The 22,690-nt window shown below is 43.0% G+C and overlaps 1 protein-coding gene across 1 annotated transcript in view; it reads left to right on the top strand.

The window, feature by feature from the left end:
* The first annotated feature begins 1,677 nt into the window (after nt 1-1,677).
* The window catches only part of SCN11A (sodium voltage-gated channel alpha subunit 11), an 81,561-nt gene continuing 60,548 nt past the window's right edge, over nt 1,678-22,690 (top strand). The window contains exons 1-7 of the mRNA XM_061395970.1: nt 1,678-1,948; nt 4,735-4,853; nt 5,809-5,910; nt 8,583-8,711; nt 10,295-10,398; nt 14,732-14,911; nt 15,676-15,739. Coding sequence (XP_061251954.1) covers nt 1,682-1,948; nt 4,735-4,853; nt 5,809-5,910; nt 8,583-8,711; nt 10,295-10,398; nt 14,732-14,911; nt 15,676-15,739 — 965 coding nt within the window. The 5' untranslated portion in view covers nt 1,678-1,681. The remainder of the gene's footprint in view (nt 1,949-4,734; nt 4,854-5,808; nt 5,911-8,582; nt 8,712-10,294; nt 10,399-14,731; nt 14,912-15,675; nt 15,740-22,690) is intronic.

Genomic DNA, 22,690 nt, shown 5'->3' with positions numbered 1-22,690 from the left:
GTGAGTGGCACTGTTAACCCACTTGCCCAATCCAGGAGCCTTGGCTCCTTCCTATCACTCAAATCCACCTGTTTCTTAAATGACTCTCAATCCATCTACTCCATTAGGTCATCCTCAGTGGTTATGACCCGTTGAAACAGTTTCTAAGTTCACTTCTCCTCTTCTAGCCTTCTCAACTCCTTCATCCCCTTATCCCAAATCTATCCATTCTCACCAGTAAGAGGGATATTAAAAAATGATAGTGTTTCTCCTCTGTAATAGTAATAACTCAAATGTTAGCAACTCCCCCCTACCCTCAGGGTGAAGTTCATGATCTTTACTAAGTATTATAGGCCCCCACACGCTCTCTGATGCTGACTGACCATCATGCTCCACAAAAATCTCCATTCTGGGCAAACAAGACCTGTTGATGGATAATGTGCTTTTTCAACCAAGTGTCTTTGTTCATGCTCTTTCCTCTCCCTGCAACACTCTGATGTCCCTTATTTTCTTCTCTGAGACTTACATCTCCTTCAGGTCTCAACTAAGACATTAAAGCTTTGGTAACCCATCGCTGATTCGGCAAAGCTGCTTAGATACTCTCCTCTATTCCTTTCCTAGAGTAGCATTTGTCTTACTCTGTTATAATTTCATGTCTTTTATCTGTCTTCTCCACTACAGCAGGGCAGCATAACTGTAGTGCCTGGAGGAGCAATGGAGGTTTTTTTCACCATTAATACCTAGCACTGTGCCTGGAACAGGCACTGAACACATGGTTGTTCAATGAAGACACCAGTCCTATGTCAGACTCCCATTGTAATTCCCTGGAGGGGTGTGAGAATTAGTCCTAGATTGTCATTCAGTAAATTAGAAAGGAAAAGGATGCTTGATATGGAGAATAAATGCATTCAACTGAAACAGTATTTTTTTTTTCCTGAGTCTAGTTTTAAGCCTGAAGCTGTGGAGAAAGTCCTTATAGAAAGTGCTATCAGGGATAAGGGCTGGCAGAGCTATTATCCCATGATAGAGTGACCCTATTGGCTTTGGCAAACCCATTTTGCTTCCTTGGAGTCTTGCTTCTGCCTGGTCTGGATTTCAGAAATAAGGGAGCTGGCATAGGATCATAGATGATAGTATAAATGTTCATGCCCATGTTTATGGTTCTTTTGTTTCCATCCCATCACATTTCAAGAACTTTTCTGACCAAAGGTGAAGAAAGACTCATGAACTCATAGTTTTGATTTTTACAACCCCCAGTTATGGCCCATTTGATTCCCTATTCCTTCCTCTCCTGTTCACATTGTGACCACTTGTCTACCATTAGTAGGTCCTATTTCAGTAGTTCAGCTGATTTAGTCTTATTGTCTTGCTTGGTGCTCAGTTTTACAGACTGAGCTGCTGCTTCTGCTCATTGATCTTGAACTCAGCTTCTCACCTGTTCCCAGGTCCTTCAGGAATGATGTTCTGCTTTGGTCTCACGTTTGCCCCAAATTCTTGGTATATTCACAATTATGGTCAACTTTTCTGATTTTCCACACAGCTAATGAGCTCCCCAGGTCCCCCCATCTCAGTCTCAACTCTGTAGACTCCATGGTTCTATCCATGTAAAGTAGAATCTCAGGGAAGAAATTAGAGTATAATCTCTACCTCCCAGATCTCTCTGAGAATCTATTTACTGCTTGTCTCTGTCCCAAGGGTGAAGATGGATGACAGGTGCTACCCAGTGATCTTTCCAGATGGGAGGAATTTCCGCCCCTTCACTCCTGACTCTTTGGCTGCAATCAAGAAGCGGATCGCCATCCAAAAGGAGAAAAATAAGTCCAAAGATCGGAAAGCAGCAGAACGCGAGCCTCGACCTCAACTTGACCTAAAGGTCTCCAGAAAGTTGCCCAAGCTTTATGGTGACATTCCCCGTGACCTGATAGCAAAGCCCCTAGAAGACCTGGACCCATTCTACCACAATCATAAGGTACCTCTGTGAGGAGACGGGAGTGTTGTAACCACAAAGTATAACTGGCACTGCAAGGATCTCCTTGGGCTATAAAGAGGCCAGACCCCACTTCTCCTTTGCTGTCACCCTGTCTTTGATTTCCAATCCTAAGAATGGCTTTCAGTACTAATTTATCTCTATAATAATGCATATCTTGGAGAAGATAAGGACTAGGAGCAGTAGAAGGGTAAAACGGTGTCAGGAAAGAACTGGACCAGCAGTCAGAAAGGTTGAATACAGACCATTTCAAGTGCTTGAATTTATAAGTTTGGGTAAATAATTTCACTAATTGTCACTTTTATAATCAGTAAAATGAGAACAATGCCTGCTTTCCCTTCATTACAGCATAGACATGCGATGGAGGCACTTTATAAACTGTAAAACATTATGCTGATATGAAGGATTAATACCACTGTCCATGAATGTCTGTTTCAGCAACTAAAGTTTACCTTGAGAAACTCTTAATCAGTAGGCTTTTTAGGTTATTAATATGAAGGTCAAAGCCCCAAATCAACACTTGACACATAAGAGGATCTCAATAAATAAAGTTTAAGAATATTGTAATCAAGTGGGCACATGCAGATTCTGTGTAAACTCCATACGTGATAGTCTTGCTGTTTTATCTACCTAGATGTAGGGAAATTCTAATAAAAGTTTCTCAAAGAGGTTCCTGAATGAGGAAGTATGAGCTCAAGCTCTTCTGATGGCTGGTCAAAAACCCAGGGCAGTGAGGAAAGTCCTCTATAACCCATGAGAAACTGACTTCTCCAAAGGAAGATTGCCTGGTTTGTATGTCCTTGAACTGAACAGACTTGGGATTACCAGGCCAAATGAGGACTGTGTAATGGAGGAAAGTGTGGTATGAGTGGGAAGAACAAGAAAGGAGAAAGGAGATGAAAGAACAAAAACACTTCATTATCTCTCCCTCTCCTAATGCTCCAGGATTCCAGGGGCTTCTTAGAGGCAGAGTCATTGGAGATAAGTTAACTCCAGGAGACCTCCTTCTGCCTCAAGTCTGGGTAGGGAACCCAGGAGGTAGGCAGCAGCTTGGTGTGTTATGGAGAATCCTGGGAGGACAGACTCTGTTCCAGCTGGGGTGGGTGTTCTAGGACCATCTCTTCTAAATCTGGGTCCTCCCTTTAAATCAGGAGACATGATACTTGTTTGGAGCTCTTACACCCACAGCCTCACATGCCAGTGCTCTCAGCATTCCTGTGAGCCATGGGTGGTGTCATTAGCACTTCACCTTACAGATGGGGAAACAAAGCTTTGATGGGGAAGTGGCTTACACCAGGTCAAGCAGCCCGTTAGTGGTGGAGCTGGGACTCAAACCCAAGGGTTCTTTCTGTAGTCACAGGTCACTTCTTATCTTTCAAAGCTTCCATTTTTGAAAGAGAAAAGAGTGGAGATGTGTCAGCAAGCAGACAGGAAATACCTATATTTTAAATCATTAAAACCTTGGGAAGTGTAGTTAAATACACCATTAGTTGAAATATTTAAAGCAGTCAGAGGAGGCATTAATAAAATATCTAGGTCAAAGGGCACAGAAATAGAGCCATAGCATGCCACATATTAATCTGGGTGACCCACCTCAGGAGAGGTTTACTCTCTGCCCTAAAATCATCTTTCTGTCCAGAGGAAGTACACGGAATCCCTAAAATGAGTCTTAGACTCCTGGGCTCATAGCTTTCAAGGAATCCTGTAGCCCATTTCATTTTGTTATGGAGTAAAAAGAAAGCATCCTAGTCCACATTCTCCCTGCTGCCAGATGGCCAGCAGACAAGTTCCACAACTCAGTGAAGGAAGCTGATGCTTGGCAGTGGCTGAAGTTCTGGCCCCTCAACCAAGGTGGCAGCTAACCTGCTGTTTCTGTGCCTGGATGACAAGACCTGTTTTCCCTGTCTGAGAACATGCTGAATTACATGTCAAGGAGTACTTTCTGCAAGTCTGAAAAAAGCAGTGACATGGAAGACAGGAATGACCCTAGTTCTATGAAGGCTTTTATAACTAACAGCCTTGGGAACCGATAAGGGGACAGCAGATGACTGTTATATGGAAAGGGGATGGTTTGAAGGTTATGTTAGAAGCCTGTGAGTCATTGGTTTTGTCCAGAGGCAGCTTCATGCCCAGAGCCCAGGAAGAGATGCAAGGAGGAAGCAGGTGTTTTTCAGCAGGGCCCAACTGGACACTTTGGGTGAGAAGCGCACCAAATCTTTCCTGGATTTGGCATCCCTGGTTATACCCATGACAAGGCAGCAGAGACTCCAGTGAATGTTCAGTTCTACTTCTGTCTCTTCAAGTTCTCTTCTAATTCTCATCTCCATAAATAGTACAATACAAAGGGTTTTATTTGACCCAGTTATTACTCTTTATCTCTTTTTTATTTGTTTGCAGGGCCCATGCACTTCATTTCTGTGGCCTCCAGAATATGTCACTGGGTGAAAGGTCCATAGCTCAACAGTTATTTTAGGCGTGAGGACTGACTTTCAACAGATCAGAGTCTTGGAGCCCTGAGAGAGACCTAAGCCACATGGGTGGGGGGTCTCTACTGGCTTCCAAAGTGAAGTGTAAGCTGCTCAAAAAGTACCTCTGGCTTCAGAAGGTAACTCTCTAATCAGAAGCTGCTGTCATAATATGACAAGCCATACCTCAACCTATGGTTCCACTGAATTTTCTCTAAGATGAACTCATGATAAATATTGTTTTGTCACTGCATATAATTCCTGTTGTATGGTTTTTTGCCTTTTTTTTTTTTTTTTTGGCAGACATTTATGGTGTTGAACAAAAAGAGAACAATCTACCGCTTCAGCGCCAAACGTGCCTTGTTCATTTTGGGGCCTTTCAATTCAATCAGAAGTTTGGCCATTAGAATCTCAGTCCATTCATATCCTTTTGTTGCTTCTTTTACTAAATCCAGGTCATGGGAAGCGTGCACAAGCTCGGGGGGGTCATGTGTCTGTTGAGTGGAAACAACCCATTCTTTCAACAAATACTGGCTGAGTGGCCCCACTGCATGACAGGCAGGGCTGTGCTGGGGCTGGCCCCCGTCTGGGACCCTGAGGCCTCGGAGGAGAGGAGAGGCTCAGCTGGGCTTTGGAGGCGTCAAGAATGGCCTCCTGAAGAAAGGAACATCTAAGCTGAGACCCAGGTTGGCAACCTGTGTACTGAGTTTAACTGATAAATGAGTTGTGGTAGAACTACAGTATTTAAAGCTTTTTTGGAAACACTTTCTAGTGTTAAAAGTACAGATTTACAGGCGATGAGAAGAAACCTGGCAGTTTCAGATGGGAGGCGGGGGAGATGTGAAAAAGACAGGCGTGGGTTGGTAGACATAATGAAGTACTCAGGAAAACGGGAAGGAATATCTATTTAAGTTGGGTTCCCTAGAAGCAGAGCCTGAGATGGGATTCTTAATTAAGTGATTTAGTGGAGGAGTGCCGTCTGGAAAAGGAAAAAGGGAAACATCATAGAGCAAAAGGAGGAGCCAAACAAGGACAGGGCCTTAGCTGAGGCTACATCAGGCATCAGCCTGAGCCCACAGGGATCTTCAGAGCATGGGTTGTATCAGAGAGCTGCCCCACCTGAAAGCCAGACGGCGAGTTTTTGCAAGTCTGTGGGTCAGACGTGTGGCAAGGGCATGTAGACTTGCAGGGTGAGAGGCTGCCATTCGAGGACAATTCTTCAAGAAAGGGGGCAGCTGTGGGTTGTTCCAGTCAACACTCACAAAAGACAGATGCTTCTGCAGAAAAAGGGTCCTGCAGGGACCCCTGCAGCCTCTACTACAATAACCAGTGACATGGGCCGTCCTGCAGTGCACCTGCCTTAACAGCCCCGCTCACGTTGTTCAGCATGTTCATCATCTGTACTGTCATCATCAACTGCGTGTTCATGGCCTTGGCTCATCAGAAGAGCAGCATTGACGTGAAAACTGACCATGCTGAGTAAGTATTTTTCCTGCACACATTTATCCTATGTTTTTAAGCAAATAGACCTTAAAGAATCATGATTATATCAGAGTTTGGCTATGGAGAGAAGAAAAAGTCACCCATAATCTTAGATCCCCAACACCAATGCTGGCAGAGTCAGTTTCATTTTGAAACTTTCTCAGAATAGAGTCTTAGAAATGGGTTTACTAGCTGGACATCCATGACCCTGACTGGATACCCTAACTATGGTTGAATTGACAGTGACACACCCAAGTGGGCCTGATTTGCCTGGAGGGTTGAAGTCTCCCTCTCATGGAGAACTCGAGCGCTGCTTCCTGCTGGGCATGGTTCTATTCCACAGCAGATGTCATTTTGGTCTGCATGTCCCACCATTGGCCAGGCTTCTGCTAGAAAAGAGAGAATGGTAGGGTGAGAGGTGGAAGGCCAGATGGCTAGACAGAAATTGAAGTCAGAGGTGGCTGTCTCGTTTGTTTGAGATCTGGATGAAAACTTGCAGAATCCTGCTGCTGCTGCTGCTGCTGTAAGTCGCTTCAGTCGTGTCCGACTCACAGGCTCCCCCGTCCCTGGGATTCTCCAGGCAAGAATACTGGAGTGGGTTGCCATTTCCTTCTTCAATGCATCAAAGTGAAAAGTGAAAGTGAAGTCGCTCAGTCGTGTCCGACTCTTAGCGACCCCATGGACTGCAGCCCACCAGGCTCCTCCATCCATCGGATTTTCCAGGCAAGAGTACTGGAGTGGGATGCCATTGCCTTCTCCGTGCAGAATCCTACACATCTGCAATTACAGCCTTTTTTTAAAAAAGACCCATAATTTTTATAAATTATACCTGAGTTTAAAAGATGGCATCTCAGGGCACACAGAAATTATGCTTCTGTGTTTATTTGTCACCTGAAAGGTGAGCAGTTTAGGAAAAAGCTGAAGCAGGAAGTAGTTCTTTCCCAAGGCAGCCTCATGACCATTTCTGCTCTTGTAACTAGCTGCTTTAGGATTTTTCAAGTTCCTAAGACCTTAGTTCTTTAGCTTTGAAGGCTAACAATGACTGGATATTCTACCAAAAAAGGTCCACTTCTTTTAATCTGAACCAGCAGATTGTTCAAATGAATTGTTTCTGTCCCAGATGTGGGACCAGTATGTGTATGGTGTGTGTGTGCACACCAACCAAGCACTTTTTATTGGAATTATAACAAGAGAAATAAGATATTATCTTTTGGAGGAGGAGGAAGGAGAAGAAGGGAAATAAATGAGAAGACAGAACATGATGAAGGACTAAAGGAATAAAATGGAAATAGTTTTCTTTTTTTTAATTGTGATAAAATACATATTACCATAAATTTGCCATTTTAATCACTTTTAGGTGTACAGATCTGTGGTATTAAGTACATTCACACAGTTGTGCAACGATTACCACTCTCCGTCTCCACAACTATTTTTCATCTTGCAAAACTGAAACTGTACTCATTACATAATAACTCCTCATTCTGCCTTCCCCTCCAGGTTTCCCTGGAAACCACCATTATACTTCATGTCTCTATGTATTTGATTACTCTAGGTGCTTCATATAAAGGAATCATTTAACCTTTGTCTTTTTAAACTAGCTTATCTCCCTTAGTATATGACCTCAGGGTTCATCCATATTGCTGCACGTGACAGGATTTCTTTCCAAGACTCAGTAATATTTTATAGTATGTGTGTACCACATTTTATTAATTTGTTCATCTGTCAGTGAACATTTGGGTTGCTTCTACCTCTCGGCTATTGTGAATACTGCTGCTATTAACATGGTTGTGCAAGTATCTCTTCAAGACTCTGCTCTCAGTTATTTTGTATATATACCTAGAAGTGCAATTGCCAAATCATATGGTAATTCTAATCTTTTGAAGGTTCTTCATGCTAAATATTTGGTGGTTTCACTATTTTATAATCCCACCACTAGTGCACAAGAGTTTTAATCTTGCCACATCCTCACCTACACTTACTTTCTATTTTTTTTTAAAAGTGGCTATTCTAGTGAGTATGAGTGATATCTCATTGTGGTTTTGATTTGCATTTTTCTGATGATTGGTGATACTGAACATCTTTTCATAGGCTGGTTGGCAATTGGTATATAATCTTTGAAGAAATGTTCATTCAAGTCATTTGGCCATTTTAAAGCTGGATTATTTAATTTTTTTGTTGTTGACTTTGTAGGAGTTCTTTATGTAGTTCAAATATTAACCTCTCATCAGATTAATGATTTGCAAATATTACCTTCTAGGACTCTTATAGTTTCAGGTCTTACATTTAGCTTTAATCCATTTTGAGTTTAATTTTTGTACATGATGTAAAGGTCCAACTTCATTCTTTTAAATGTGGATATCTAGCTGTCCCAATACCATTTGTTGAAAAGACTGTCCATGCTGGCTGAAACTTTTCTCAAGAAAATGGCTATGAAGCTAGTGATTTAAAAACAGCTTTGCAACTTTATGCATGGACCTGTTTATCAGAAATCCCAAATATCAGAACTTGCTTGAGGACCTTGCCTTTCTGAACTCTGATTTGCTAAGACCGTAATGTTAAATGTCACATTAAAATGGAATCAAACCTCATGAAGGTCAGATCAGATAGAGGGGCTCTCTGTGTTTCACATCACTTATCATATTTCTTCTTCTGGATGATTTGCTTTGTAGGTATGTCTTCCTTGGGATTTATTTATTTGAAGCATTAGTTAAAATATTGGCAAGAGGTTTTATTCTGGATGAGTTTTCTTTCCTGCGAGATCCGTGGAACTGGCTGGACTCCATTGTCATTGCAACAGCGTAAGAATGTTAAGATTTTTGCTGAAGAGACTAGGGGTGGGAAAGAAGCCCTTTGGCTTCCATCTGGGTTCTTTGTGGATCCACATGAGTGGCTGAGTACAGCCAAGTAGTTGGTTGGCACTGAACTGCACCATGTAGCCAACTGGCCAGAGGACTTCACACACACAAATCCACTTCATCCTTTCTATCTGTTCCCCCCCCACCCCACAACCAGGGACTGAATCTGGGCCATGGCAGTGAGAGTGCTGAGTCGTAACCACTGGACTGCCAGGGAATCCCCCACAAATCCATTTCTGGTCAAATACTCATGGTCTTACTTTTTCAGCCATTTACTCACCAAACACTGACCTGTTATGGGGCCAGGCTCTGTGGACCCAGGGTTGTGATAATGAGAAAACCATCATTCATGATTCTCACTCTGTTAGCAGTTCAGAGGGGATATGAAGCATTTGTGTGTGTGCTTAGTCGCTCAGTCGTGTCCGACTCTTTGAGACCCCATGGACTGTAGCCCTCTAGGCTCCTCTGTCCATGGGATTCTCCAGGCAAGAATACTGGAGTGGGTAGCCTTTCCCTTCTTTGGGTGATCTTCCTGACTCAGGGATCAAACCCAGGTCTCCTGCCTTGCAGGTGGATTCTTTATCATCTGAGCCACTAGGGAAGCCCAGTGAAGCATGACCATTAAAACCGGCTACAGTTAGTGCTAGCATGGGATGCTGTGCATCGTTCTGGCTGTCAGAAGATGGAGCGGGAACAAAGGGTCTAGAACATCTTTGTCTACTGAAAGCTCAAGGAGTTTCTGTCATGTTTCCTTCTAGAAGTGTTATTATTTTGGCTCTTGTGTTTATGTTTATGGTCCATTTTGAGTTAGTTGTTGTATATAGCAAGAGTGAGAGTTGAAGTTCTTTTTGAAGGAGAGGACATCAATCTGGCATCTGAATGATGAGCAAAATAAAAAGCAAGAGAAACAATGGCCCATTGCCAGCACAGTAATAATAAACCCAACCTTATTTAATTAGTACCAGCCATTGTCTTAAGCACTTTGCGTATATTTTTGTTTAATATTCACAAAAGCCCTTTGAGGTAAGTACTAGTAATTTCAGAGTTTTACATTTCAAGGTCAATAGTCAGATGTTATTGAGAGGTGGTATAGTACAATGCTGAAGAATACGGGCTCTGAAGCCAGGCTGCCTAGGTTCCTTCTGGACTTGACCACATGGTTGAGAGACCTTAGGGATGTGTACTGGGGCCTGGAACTTGGTAGCAAGTCAATAAATGTTTAAGTTGATTTCTGTTATCCATGAATGTAGCTACAGCTGCCATGACTATTTCAAGGAATCCCCAACTATGTCCAAATATAAAGATCAGCTGAGAAGAGTCCCTGTGCAATCTATGGTCCCTGGGTCCACAGCAATAGAGAGTGACATTGCCAGGTCTTGAGATGATGGTGGGGCTGGAAGGGGAGGCTGCAGATTTCATGCTGGTGGACAGAACCCAGGCTGTAATTACTTGGGACTTTTGTGGAGATGTGTAGGACAGATACATGACTGAGCAAGCCTGGACTTTCCTTGTGCTTTGTCTTATAGATTTGTATCATATTCTCCATATATCAATGACAGCAGCTTCAGTCTGTCATCCCTGCGTACCTTCCGAGTATTCAGAGCTTTGAAAGCAATTTCAGTAATTTCAGGTAAGTCACTCTAACTTTCAACATTGACTCTTAGCAGAAGAGAATAGTTAAAATTTCTAAATATGTCATGTAAACCAAAAACTAACAAACAATGCTCTTTATTCATTTATTTCATCATTCAACAAATATGTACTGAGCCCCTGATATGCACTGTGCTACCTGCCTGGGATATATTGGTGAGCAAACAGACAAAGGTCCCTGCCTTCATGGAGTTTACATTCTAGGTGGGGGATTGGGAAATGGACTGAAGTGATAACTATAATAAATAAATAAATTATATGGCATGCTTTTTCATGGAAAAATGAAATGGAAAAATAGGTAACATGATGGCTCTTGGAAGTCATGGGGTTCAAGGAAGCAGGTTGCAGTTTTCGGTGGGGTGGTTAGTATAGGTGTCAATTGGAAAGGTGAGATGTGAGCAGATTTGAAATTGGTGAGGAAGTTTCACAAGCAGACATATGGGGAAGAGTATCCAGAGCCTAGGAAGCAGCCAGTCCACAGACCAGGGAATATGAAAGATGTGGATGGGGCTGGAGCAGACAGAGTGAGGGTCTAGGTGGGGGAGGAAGGACCACAGAGGTGAAGGGGAAGCACCTAAGTCCCAGGAAGTCTTGGGCTTTCCTCTGAGAGAAAAGGGAGCCATGCAAGGGCTTTGAGCAGAGGAGTCCCATGACCTGGCTCAGGCTGTAGAAGAATTACTCTGGCTGTTGTGTGGGGAACAGAACTTGGGGGAGCAAAGGAAGAAGCAGGAAGACCAAGCAGGTGGCATGTTGGTTACCATGGATGCATGCTGCTCAGATCTCCTGCTGCAGGGAGCGCAGTTGATGAAAGGTCCCAGCTGCCCCCTCTCTGGATTCACCACTGCATTCATGTTCATGCCAAGATCATGCTTTCCCTGCATCTGGGGAGCGCTAGTGCAGGCCCACCCCTAAAGGGTATGGGACTTCTCTATGGGGGACTTTGACTCAGGGGCTTCTCAGTAACCAGGGTGAGACTATCTCCCATATGCACTGCAGTCTGCAGCCCTTCCTATCTATCCTGCTTCCTTCCTGCTCTCCTTTTCCAGATGTCAGCTCTGGGTCACAGTCTGAGGCTCTCTCCACCCTCCATTCCCTCCCTTCAGACTATTCCTCATAGGCATTTCCCCCCAAATCTCCAGTAATCTGGTCTCAGAGTGTCTACTTCTCAGAGGGCCCAAACTCACACATGGGGCCACTGCCATAATCCAAGCAAGAAGCAGTGGCGCCCTCAGATCAGGCAGTAGAAGAGGAGTAGGTGAATGGTGGTCAGATTCTGTATAAATTTAAAGGTAGAAACAGTGGGACTTTCTGACAGGTTGACCGTATACATGATGTGAGCAAAAGAGGAGTCAAGGATGAGTCAAGGTTTTTGTCTGGGTGACTAGAAAGATGGAATCATCTCTGAATGAGAAAAGGAAGACTGTGAGAGAAGCAGGCCTCAGGGGTCAGATTGGGGGTTAGCTTCAGACACATTCTGTTTGAGATGGCTGTGAGACATCCAAGTCAGAGTACCAAGCAGGCAATTAGAAATACAAGCTGATGTTCAAGGCTGCAGGTATCATTTCAGAGATTAGAAGACTATAGATGATATTTAGAGCCATGGAATCTGATGAGGTTACAAAGAAAATGAGCATAGATGGAAAGTAGAAGAGGACACAGGACTGAGACCCACGAGGCCCTGAGACCCTAAAGGGGAGGGGAGAGAGGAAAAGCCGGCAAAGGAGATGAATAGGAGCCACCAGTAAAGTAGGAAGGAGAGAAAAAGTGGTCTCCTGGAACCCAGATCAGCTCTGTGATCAAGGTGAAGCCCAGGATGGGTTGTAACTATGAATTCCAGTTTATCAAAAATGAGATGATTGTGGCACAGTCTTCTCCTTCTCCTGTCCTCTACAAAAAAAGTATTAAAAGTTATTCTCTCTCTGGACTCCTTCCCTCCTCTCTTCTTCCCTTCTTCTTCCAGTCTCTTTTATCAGAACTCCAGGCAATTTGAATCTTTTTTCATACAGAGGTAGTAGACTATTTTTGGAAACTCCAGAAAAACAACAGCATGGTGATGAAGAAACTGACAGAGGATACTTTATGTAGAACTTGTCTCTCTTTCCTTTTCTCTTCCTCTTTTACAAGGTGGACCTTGGTTTCCCAGGTGGATTTGGGGGTTTCTGCCTGAGCTGAGCCCCTCATATCTCATGTGGATAAAATATAAATACACATTCAGGCAGTCACTTAGCAACTTTTGTGTTCCCTTCTTCATCTCTGAGCAGGTAAACACACTCTCCATTTTGACTCATGAACTACATGAGATCCCTGGATACTTTTTGTTTTTTAATTTAAATTATTTTAATTGGAAGATAATTACTTTACAATATTGTGATGGTTTTTGCCATACATGAACAAGAATTGGCCATAGGTATACATGTATCCCTCCATCCTGGACCCCTCTCCCACACCCCTCCCCACCCCATCTCTCCAGTTTGTCCAGAGCACTGGCTTTGGGTGCCCCGCTTCACGCACTGAACTTGCACTGGTCATCTATTTTACATATGGTGCATGCATGCTCAGTCATTTCTGACTCTTTGCGACCCCCTGGGCCATAGCCTGCTGTGCTTCTCTGTCCATGGGATTTTCCAGGCAAGAATACTGGAGTGGATTTCCATTCCCTTCTCCGGGAATCTTCCTGATCCAGGGATCGAACCCATGTTCTCTGGTGTCTCCTGTACTGGCAGGCAGATTCTTTACCACTGAGCCATTATGGTAACTTTACATCTGATAATGTATATGTTTCAATGCTATTCTCTCAAATCATCCCACCCTTACCTTCTTCCACTGAGTCCAGTGCTTTTTGTGGAACGAAGAGTATAAGATACAATCTTTTATGGGGCTATGTAAAAATAATTCTGGAATCACAACTACCTTTCATCCAGATCATCTTGCTTTGGGGAAGACACAAGCAAGCCTCTTGTTATAGATAAAAAATCAAGCATAGATGAGGTTAGAGTATTTTTACATTTGGTGCCCCTGACCGTGCAGGGAAAGCACGATCTTGGCATGAACATGAGTGCAGTGGTGAAGCCAGTGAATGTCCCAGCTTGGTCCAAAGTCTCCTCCTCACGGAGCATCACCCTTGGTGGGAAGGTTGTCGTGGCAGGCTTGGCCTCCCATCAGATGCTGCTTTGTGTTCTCAAGTCTACCATTCATGGTTTATGCTGAAACTTTGTCACTCAGTGACATCCCACACATTAGAGATGCCATCTGCTAATTTCTTTCTCCAGAGAGCAGAACCCATTGAGAGCAGAGCCTGTGAATCAGTATTGTACCGGGACTGACTTGTTCTCATTCCCCAGCAGACTATTTCCCACTGTGTGTCCAGGGCTGTCACGGTGGTGGCTTGAAAGCAGCTGCAGGAGAGGGGTGCATGGAGGGAGGAAAAGGGTCTACACTCCAGAATGTAGCAAACCAGGAGAAGGGTGTGTGGAGGGAGAAGGATCCACACTCAAGAATTGAGCAAACCAGGAGAGGGGTGCGTGGAGGGAGGAGAAGGGTCCACACTCCAGAATGTAGCAAACCAGGGCCTTTGTAAATGCTGCAGAGGGGGACTCTCCCTGTGTCCTCCCCTCTCTGCAGAAAGCTGATTTTTAAACATTTATTGACACACTGCCTGACTGTGTCCTTTTTATTTTGTAACTCTGGCAGCCAAACACTGTATCATGGACCTTGAAGGTGCTTGGTAAATATTTCTTGAATGAATTTTTAAAAAGCCCTGATTATAAGTAGTAATCTGAGTTTTTTCCCTCAGACATCTTCATGATTGGGGTCCAGGCAGAGCTCCCTCTTCCAGCTTTCTTTGCAGCCACCCCCCACCCGCCAATTTAGCCATATCTCCAGGCGCCTTGTGTGTGTTAGTGTAGGCAGTAGCTACCAAATGTTAAATGCAGCTTCAGTTCTTCACTTTGGCATTAATGTTGCCTGTGACCCCCAGTCAGGGAAGTGACTGCACAGCTGTCATCAAGTTATAGCTTATGTCTTTGTGGCAAGTTTCTGCTCAGAGTTTTCTCACTTGCCCTTCAGAGCAACCCTGTGGCATCTATAGGGCGGGATAAAGAGGTCAAGTCCTAGACCAGTGGATGGCTCTGATGGCAAATAGCTTTTCAGGTACAGAGTCGGAACTAGAACTTTCAGCTTCAGAATTCCAGGTCAGGTCAGTTTCCAAGGCCAGCCTGCAATCAAACGACTTTGGAAGCCTTACTGTTCCTTGCCTGTGTCTTAAGTGCGTGTGTGAGTAGGGGTCTTCTCCCCACACCTGTTTTCTTCCTCAGGTTTGAAGGTCATTGTTGGGGCCTTGCTGCACTCTGTGAAGAAGCTTGTCGATGTGATGATCCTGGCTCTCTTTTGCCTCAGCATCTTCGCCCTGGTAGGTCAGCAGCTCTTCATGGGAAATCTGAGGTACAAATGTGTCAGTAATTCCTGTAAACATCACTATCAAGATTACTATCAAGGTAAACACCCCACTGTTCACTTCTTGGTTTGTGCATGGTTACTTTTTATTTATCCCCACTTGTACTATCTATCGGTCTGTGTTATGAGTCCTCTAGGATTCTCATGTGGGCAGGTGAATTTCTTAGAGAACTGCCTCCTTCTCTGGATTTTCATGGAGAAGGAAAAGCCTGAAGTTGCACATCTATAACAGTGGTGTCAGCTTTCATATCCGCCCACTTCCTTGTCACATTTTACAGATGCCTTCAGAGTGCCTGGCTTTGGTCAAAGGAGACCAGCAACTTCCCACAGTGCCTCCCTCTACCCAAGTATTTTCTTCAGTGATGTTGCTCTTTTTATGTTGCCCCCTCTCCACTCTGAGGTCAACCCTGTATCAATTTCATGTGTCCTGAATTTCATGTGGCCATACTTTCTCCACGTCTGTCTTGGTTTTTGAGCTTCTCATGGGCTGACCCTGTGTCCAGCTTCTCCCAAGGGTGGTCTCTGGTTCAGTTCTATGTACTGAGAAGCAAAGTGGTTATCGTGTCACTGCTTCCTCCTCTTATTTCTCCTTCCTTCTCCTTCTCCCTCTTCTTTTCTTGCATCATCCTGAGGGCTTAGGCTCTAGTTTCTCTCTGGATCATTTCATTGGGATCACTTTGATCACCTTGATCATTTTGGAAGATTATGGACCATCTTTTTCTAGCATAATTTGGCATATTTGCTATTCTCTTTCCTTTCAGTGTTATTTTTTTCAACCTGAGTTTATAATTCTTTCCCCCCTCAGACTATTGCTTTAAAAAGGAAGAGTCCACTGAATTCAAAATGTGTGGCATGTGGATGGGCAACAGGTAAGATGTTTATATTCTTCATTCTATCTATTTGGAGTGATGTGGCAAACAGTCTTCATCTAATGACTTATGCAAACAGTGGTGATAGTCCTCAAACACCACTGATTATTTCAAGTGTCTGAACAAATTTTGACATGCATTACTAAATTAGAAATTATTTCCCAATGTCTAGAACTGTACTCTCCCCCAAATTATGTTGAATTTGTATCTGGTAAGAAACCTACTGAAAACATAGTGATATTTCAACTTTATGGAGTGGATATGCAAGACCATCAAAGGTCAGAAAGGATATTGTGACTGAAAGCCCCATTTAGACCTATTTACTGATCAATGACATGGCCCTGACACAAGACATCTCAGCATACATCTTCTATTTGTTGATCTGTGACCACCACTGCCCCTGATTGCCCACACTATTTTATGTGTGTTCATACACATTCACCTCAGCAGCTAGTAGCCCTCTGGGGATATCCTTCCTTATTCTAGTAGTCCTCTGAGTTGAGAGATTCTGTGAAGATTTATTGAGTGTGTTTCTTTCTGATGATGTTGTTTTCTTTTGGTTTCCTTGGATCTTCACTGCTGTGCATGGGCTTTCTCTAGTTGTGGTTTGCAGGGCTATTGTCTAATTGTGGTGTGCGGGCTTCTCAATGCAGTGACTTCTCTTGTCGCAGAGCGCAGGCTCTAGGTGCTCAGGCTCCAGGAGTTGCAGCACACAGGCTCAGTAGTTGTGGTGTGCAGCTCTAGGATGCATGGCCTTCAGTGGTTGGAGCACAGGGATCTCACTGGTTGCACTCCCAGGCTCTAGAGAGTGGGCTCAGTAGTTGTGGCGCATGGGCTTTAGTTGCCCCTCAGCATGTGGGATCTTTCCAGACCAGAGATTGAACCCATGTTCCCTGCATTGGTAGGCTATTCTTATCTCCTTATCACCAGGGAAGTCTGAGTGTATTTCAAATTAAGATAATATGCTAGGCACTCTGATGAAATAGACTACATTCATTTATCAATAATAAATATGTATCAAGGGCCAACAGCATGCCAAACTCTGTCTTAGGTCCTAGGAATCCAAGTACATATAAAGGAGTGCTGCCCTCTTGAAACTGACATCTTTCAGGGAAGAGAGATGTACAGTAAATTCTTGAAAGTGTGATGAGTGTAAATACAGAGAGAAATAACAGAGATGTAACGCTGTCTGTAAAATTAGGGAAGTCTTGTAGTGGTCACAGGTTCTGATTAGGTCAGACTTATTAGACATATTAGACTATAATCTAATACAAGGTTTGTTGAGCTCTCTAGAATGATCGTCAAGAGGACATATATGCCTACAGTTCATTTTTAGTATATAAAATGCAACAGATTTCTGAATCTTGATTCCTAAAATTTTACTGAATTCATTTATTAGTTCTAAACAGTTTTCTTGATGGAGACTTTAATTTTCTATCTGTAGTATCATATCATTTGCAAATAGTGACAGTTTTACTTCTTCCCTTCCAATTTGAATATTTATTTATTTGGCTGCGCCGGATCTTAGTTGTGTCACACAGGATCTTCCATCTTTAAAAAAAATATATTATTTATTTTTAATTGGAGTATAATTACTTTCTAGTGTTGTGTTGGTTTCTGCCATACATAAGCATGAATCAGCCATAGCTATACATATGTTTCCTTTCTCTTCAACCTCCCTCCCACTTCCCACCCCATCCCACCCCTCTAGGTTATCACAGAGCACCAGGTTGAGCTCCAGGTGTCATACAGGAAATTCCTGCTAGCTATCTGTTTTACATATGGTAATTATATGTTTCAATGCTACTCTCTCAATTATTCCCCCCCTCTCCTTCCCCCACTGTGTCCACTAGTATGTTCTCTATGTCTGTGTCTCTATTCCTGCCCTACAAATAGTTTCATCGGTACCATTTTTGTAGATTTTCTAGATCATATAGATACATTATGTATGATACTTGCATTTCTCTTTCTGACTTACTTCACTCTCTATAAAAAGCTCTAGTTTCATCCATCTCATTAGAACTGATTCAAATTCACTCCTTTTTGTGGCTGAATAATATTCCATTGTCTATATGTACCACAACTTCTTTATCTGTTCATCTGTCAATAGACATCTAGGTTGCTTTCATGTCCTGGCTACGTAAATAGTGCTGCAATGAACACTGGGGTACATGTGTTTTTTAGAATGGTTTTCTCAGGGTATATACCCAGTAGTAGGCTAGCTGGGTCATATGGTACTTTTATTCCTAGTTTTTTAAGAAATCTCCATACTGTTCTCCATAGTGGCTGTTACCAATTTACATTCCTACCAACAGTGCAAGAGGGTTCTCTTTTCTGCACATCCTCTCCAGCATCGTTTGTAGATTTTTTGATGATGGCCATTTTGACTGTATGAGGTAATACCGCACTGTAGTTTTGATTTGCATTTCTCCCATAGTAAGTGATGCTGAGCATTTTTCATGTGTTTATTAGCCATCTGTATGTCTTCTTTGGAGAAATGTCTGTTTAGATCTTTTGCCCATTTTTGACTGGGTTGTTTGTTTTTCTGATACTGAGCTTCCTGAGCTGCTTGTATATTTTGGAGATTGATCCTTTGTCAGTTGCTTCATTTGCAATTATTTTCTCCCATTCTGAGGGTTGTCTTTTCATCTTGGGCTTCCCTGGTAGCTCAGATGGTAAAGGCCACAGGAGACCTGGGTTTGATCCTTGGTCTGGACAATCCCCTGGAGAAGGAAATGGCTACCCACTCCAATATTCTTGCCTAGAGAATTCCATGGACAGAGGAGCCTGGTGGGCTACAGTCTATGGGGTTGCAGAGTCAGACATGATTGAGCGACTAATGTTATGGTTCCCTTTGCTGTGCAAAAGCTTTTATGTTTAATTAGGGGTCTTCCATCTTTCTTGTGGCATGTGAATTCTTGATTGTGGCACATGGGATCTACTTCCCTTGACCAGGGACTAAACCTGGGCCCCCTGCATTGGGAATGTAGAGTCTTAGCCACTGGACCACCCGGGAAGTCCCTTTTCTTCCAATTTGGATGCCTTTCATTTCTTTTTTTTGGCTGATTGCTATGGCTAGGACTTCCAATATCAAGTTAAATAGAAGTGGTGAGAGTGGGCATGTACCTTATTCCTGAGATTAAGCAAACATGTGTATGTCCTTGTGAGCAGAGTCTCAGTTTGTTATAGCCCTCCTGTAAATCCCACTAGATTTCAAACCAGCTAAGGGAACTTTTTGTCCTAGTGTTAGACCCTAGGGCTGGCCTGCCCAGGATGATATTCAAACCCTTTACCCCCCAGGAAGGATCTCTGAGCCTCTGATATCCCTTTCTTCTGTGTCCCTTCCTATGGGTGTGAGTCCCAACCTAATTGCTTCCCCTCCCTTCCTACCTGACTCTGTGTGGATCTTTCTTTAGACTCTTATATCCAGTTTACTGCTAGTGTCCAGTTTGTTTCATTGAGAATTGCTCCACATGTAGACCTAACTTTTTAAATAAATGTATTTATTTTATTGGAGGCTAATTACTTTACAATATTGTATGTCGACATTCTAGGAATCAGCAAACTAAAATGGACTGGAATGGGTGAATTTAACTCAGATGACCATTATATCTACTACTGTGGGCAGGAATCCCTCAGAAGAAATGGAGTAGCCATCATGGTCAACAAAAGAGTCCAAAATGCAATACTTGGATGCAATCTCAAAAACGATAGAATGATCTCTGTTCGTTTCCAAGGCAAACCATTCAATATCACAGTAATCCAAGTCTATGCCCCAACCAGTAACGCTGTAGAAGCTGAAGTTGAACGGTTCTATGAAGACCTACAAGACCTTTTAGAACTAACACCCAAAAAAGATGTCCTTTTCATTATAGGAGACTGGAATGCAAAAATAGGAAGTCAAGAAACACCTGGAGTAACAGGCAAATTTGGCCTTGGAATATGGAATGAAGCAGGGCAAAGACTAATAGAGTTTTGCCAAGAAAATGCACTGGTCATAGAAACACCCTCTTCCAACAACACAAGAGAAGACTCTACACATGGACATCACCAGATGATCAACACCAAAATCAGATTGATTATATTCTTTGCAGCCAAAGATGGAGAAGCTCTATACAGTCAACAAAAACAAGACCAGGAGCTGACTGTGGCTGAGATCATGAACTCCTTATTGCCAAATTCAGACTGAAATTGAAGAAAGTAGGGAAAACCACTAGACCATTCAGGTATGACCTAAATCAAATCCCTTATGATTATACAGTGGAAGTGAGAAATAGATTTAAGGGCCTAGATCTGATAGATAGAGTGCCTGATGAACTATGGACTGAGGTTCGTGACATTGTGCAGGAGACAGGGATCAGACCATCCCCATGGAAAAGAAATGCAAAAAAGCAAAATGGCTGTCTGGGGAGGCATTACAAATAGCTGTGAAAAGAAGAGAAGTGAAAACCAAAGGAGAAAAGGAAAGATATAAGCATCTGAATGCAGAGTTCCAAATAATAGCAAGAAGAGATAAGAAAGCCTTCCTCAGCGATCAATGCAAAGAAATAGAGGAAAACAATAGAATGGGAAAGACTAGAGATCTCTTCAACAAAATTAGAGATACCAAGGGAACATTTCATGCAAAGATGAGCTCGATAAAGGACAGAAATGGTATGGACCTAACAGAAGCAGAAGATATTAAGAAGAGGTGGCAAGAATACACAGAAGAACTGTACAAACAAAAAAGATCTTCATGACCTAGATAATCACGATGGTGTGATCACTAACCTAGAGCCAGACATCCTGGAATGTGAAGTCAAGTGGGCCTTAGAAAGCATCACTACAAACAAAGCTAGTGGAGGTGATGGAATTCCAGTTGGGCTATTTCAAATCCTGAAAGATGATGCTGTGAAAGTGCTGCACTCAATATGCCAGCAAATTTGGAAAACTCAGCAGTGGCCACAGGACTGGAAAAGGTCAGTTTTCATTCCAATCCCAAAGAAAGGCAATGCCAAAGAATGCTCAAACTACCACACAATTGCACTCATCTCACACGCTAGTAAAGTAATGCTCAAAATTCTCCAAGCCAGGCTTCAGCAATATGTGAACCGTGAACTTCCTGATGTCCAAGCTGGTTTTAGAAAAGGCAGAGGAACCAGAGATCAAATTGCCAACATCCGCTGGATCATGGAAAAAGCAAGAGAGTTCCAGAAAAACATCTATTTCTGCTTTATTGACTATGCCAAAGCCTTTGACTGTGTGGATCACAATAAACTGTGGACAATTCTGAAAGAGATGGGAATACCAGATCACCTGACCTGCCTCCTGAGAAATCTGTATGCAGGTCAGGAAGCAACAGTGAGAACTGGACATGGAACAACAGACTGGTTCCAAATAGGAAAAGGAGTACGTCAAGGTTGTATATTGTCACCCTGATTATTTAACTTATATGCAGAGTACATCATGAGAAACATTGGACTGGAAGAAACACAAGTTGGAATCAAGATTGCTGGGAGAAATATCAATAACCTCAGATATGCAGATGACACCACCCTTATGGCAGAAAGTGAAGACAAACTCAAAAGCCTTTTGATGAAAGTGAAAGTGGAGAGTGAAAAAATTGGCTTAAAGCTCAACATTCAGAAAACGAGGATCATGGCATCCGGTCCCATCACTTCATGGGAAATAGATGGAGAAACAGTGGAAACAGTGGAAACAGTGTCAGGCTTTATTTTTTTGGGCTCCAAAATCCCTGCAGATGGTGACTGCAGCCATGAAATTAAAAGACGCTTACTCCTTGGAAGGAAAGTTAAGACCAACCTAGATAGCATATTCAAAAGCAGAGACATTACTTTGCCAACAAAGGTTCATCTAGTCAAGGCTATGGTTTTTCCTGTGGTCATGTATGGATGTGAGAGTTGGACTGTGAAGAAGGCTGAGCACCGAAGAATTGATGCTTTTGAACTGTGGTGTTGGAGAAGAGTCTTGAGAGTCCCTTGGACTGCAAGGAGATCCAACCAGTCCATTCTAAAGGAGATCAGCCCTGGGATTTCTTTGGAGGGAATGATGCTGAAGCTGAAACTCCAGTACTTTGGCCACCTCATGCGAAGAGCTGACTCATTGGAAAAGACTCTGATGCTGGGAGGGATGGGGGCAGGAGGAGAAGGGGATGACAGAGGATGAGATGGCTGGATGTCATCACTGATTCAATGGACATGAGTCTGAGTGAACTCCGGGAGTTGGTGATAGACAGGGAGGCCTGGCGTGCTGCAATTCATGGGGTCGCAAAGAGTCAGACACGACTGAGCGACTGAAATGAACTTAACTGATTGTATTGGTTTTGCCATACATCAACATGAATCTGCCACGGGTGTACACGTGTTCCCCATCCTGAACCCCCTCCCACCTTCCTCCCCGTACCATCCCTCTGGGTCATCCCAGTGCACCAGCCCCAAGCATCCTGTCTCATGCATTGAACCTGGACTGGTGATTCGTTTCATATACGATATTATACATATTTCAATGCCATTCTTCCAAATCATCCCACCCTAGACCTATTTTTGATGTATTCACTGGGGGAGGTGAGTTCAGCATCCTTCTCCTCTGCCATCTTGATCTCCTCCCAGTAAAAGCACCATATTTAGAGATATGGACCTGAAAGAGCTAAAAGTTGTTGAATTGGGGGTATATAAATGACAGTTGAAGAATGCTGGAGTGGTTTTCATTACAAGCTTTGTGGTGCCATTTGAGTTTTTAAAACCACAGCGTGTGTTACTTTGATAAGAATGCTATATTTCAAACTAAAAAAGTACATATTCTTAGTGTATTTGATAAATGCACTCAGTGAGGTGTGTTTTGGTGATGTGGGCAAGACCCATATGCAAGATATCTACTGTTTTTAAAGTAAAACCCAAATGTTTGTAATAATAGGGGGCTGATAACAATTGTAATCTAAATATTCAGCATTAG

This window comes from Bos javanicus, chromosome 22, assembly GCF_032452875.1.
Source record: "Bos javanicus breed banteng chromosome 22, ARS-OSU_banteng_1.0, whole genome shotgun sequence".
NCBI lineage: Eukaryota > Metazoa > Chordata > Mammalia > Artiodactyla > Bovidae > Bos > Bos javanicus.
This window is presented reverse-complemented; position numbering and strand designations above follow the sequence as displayed.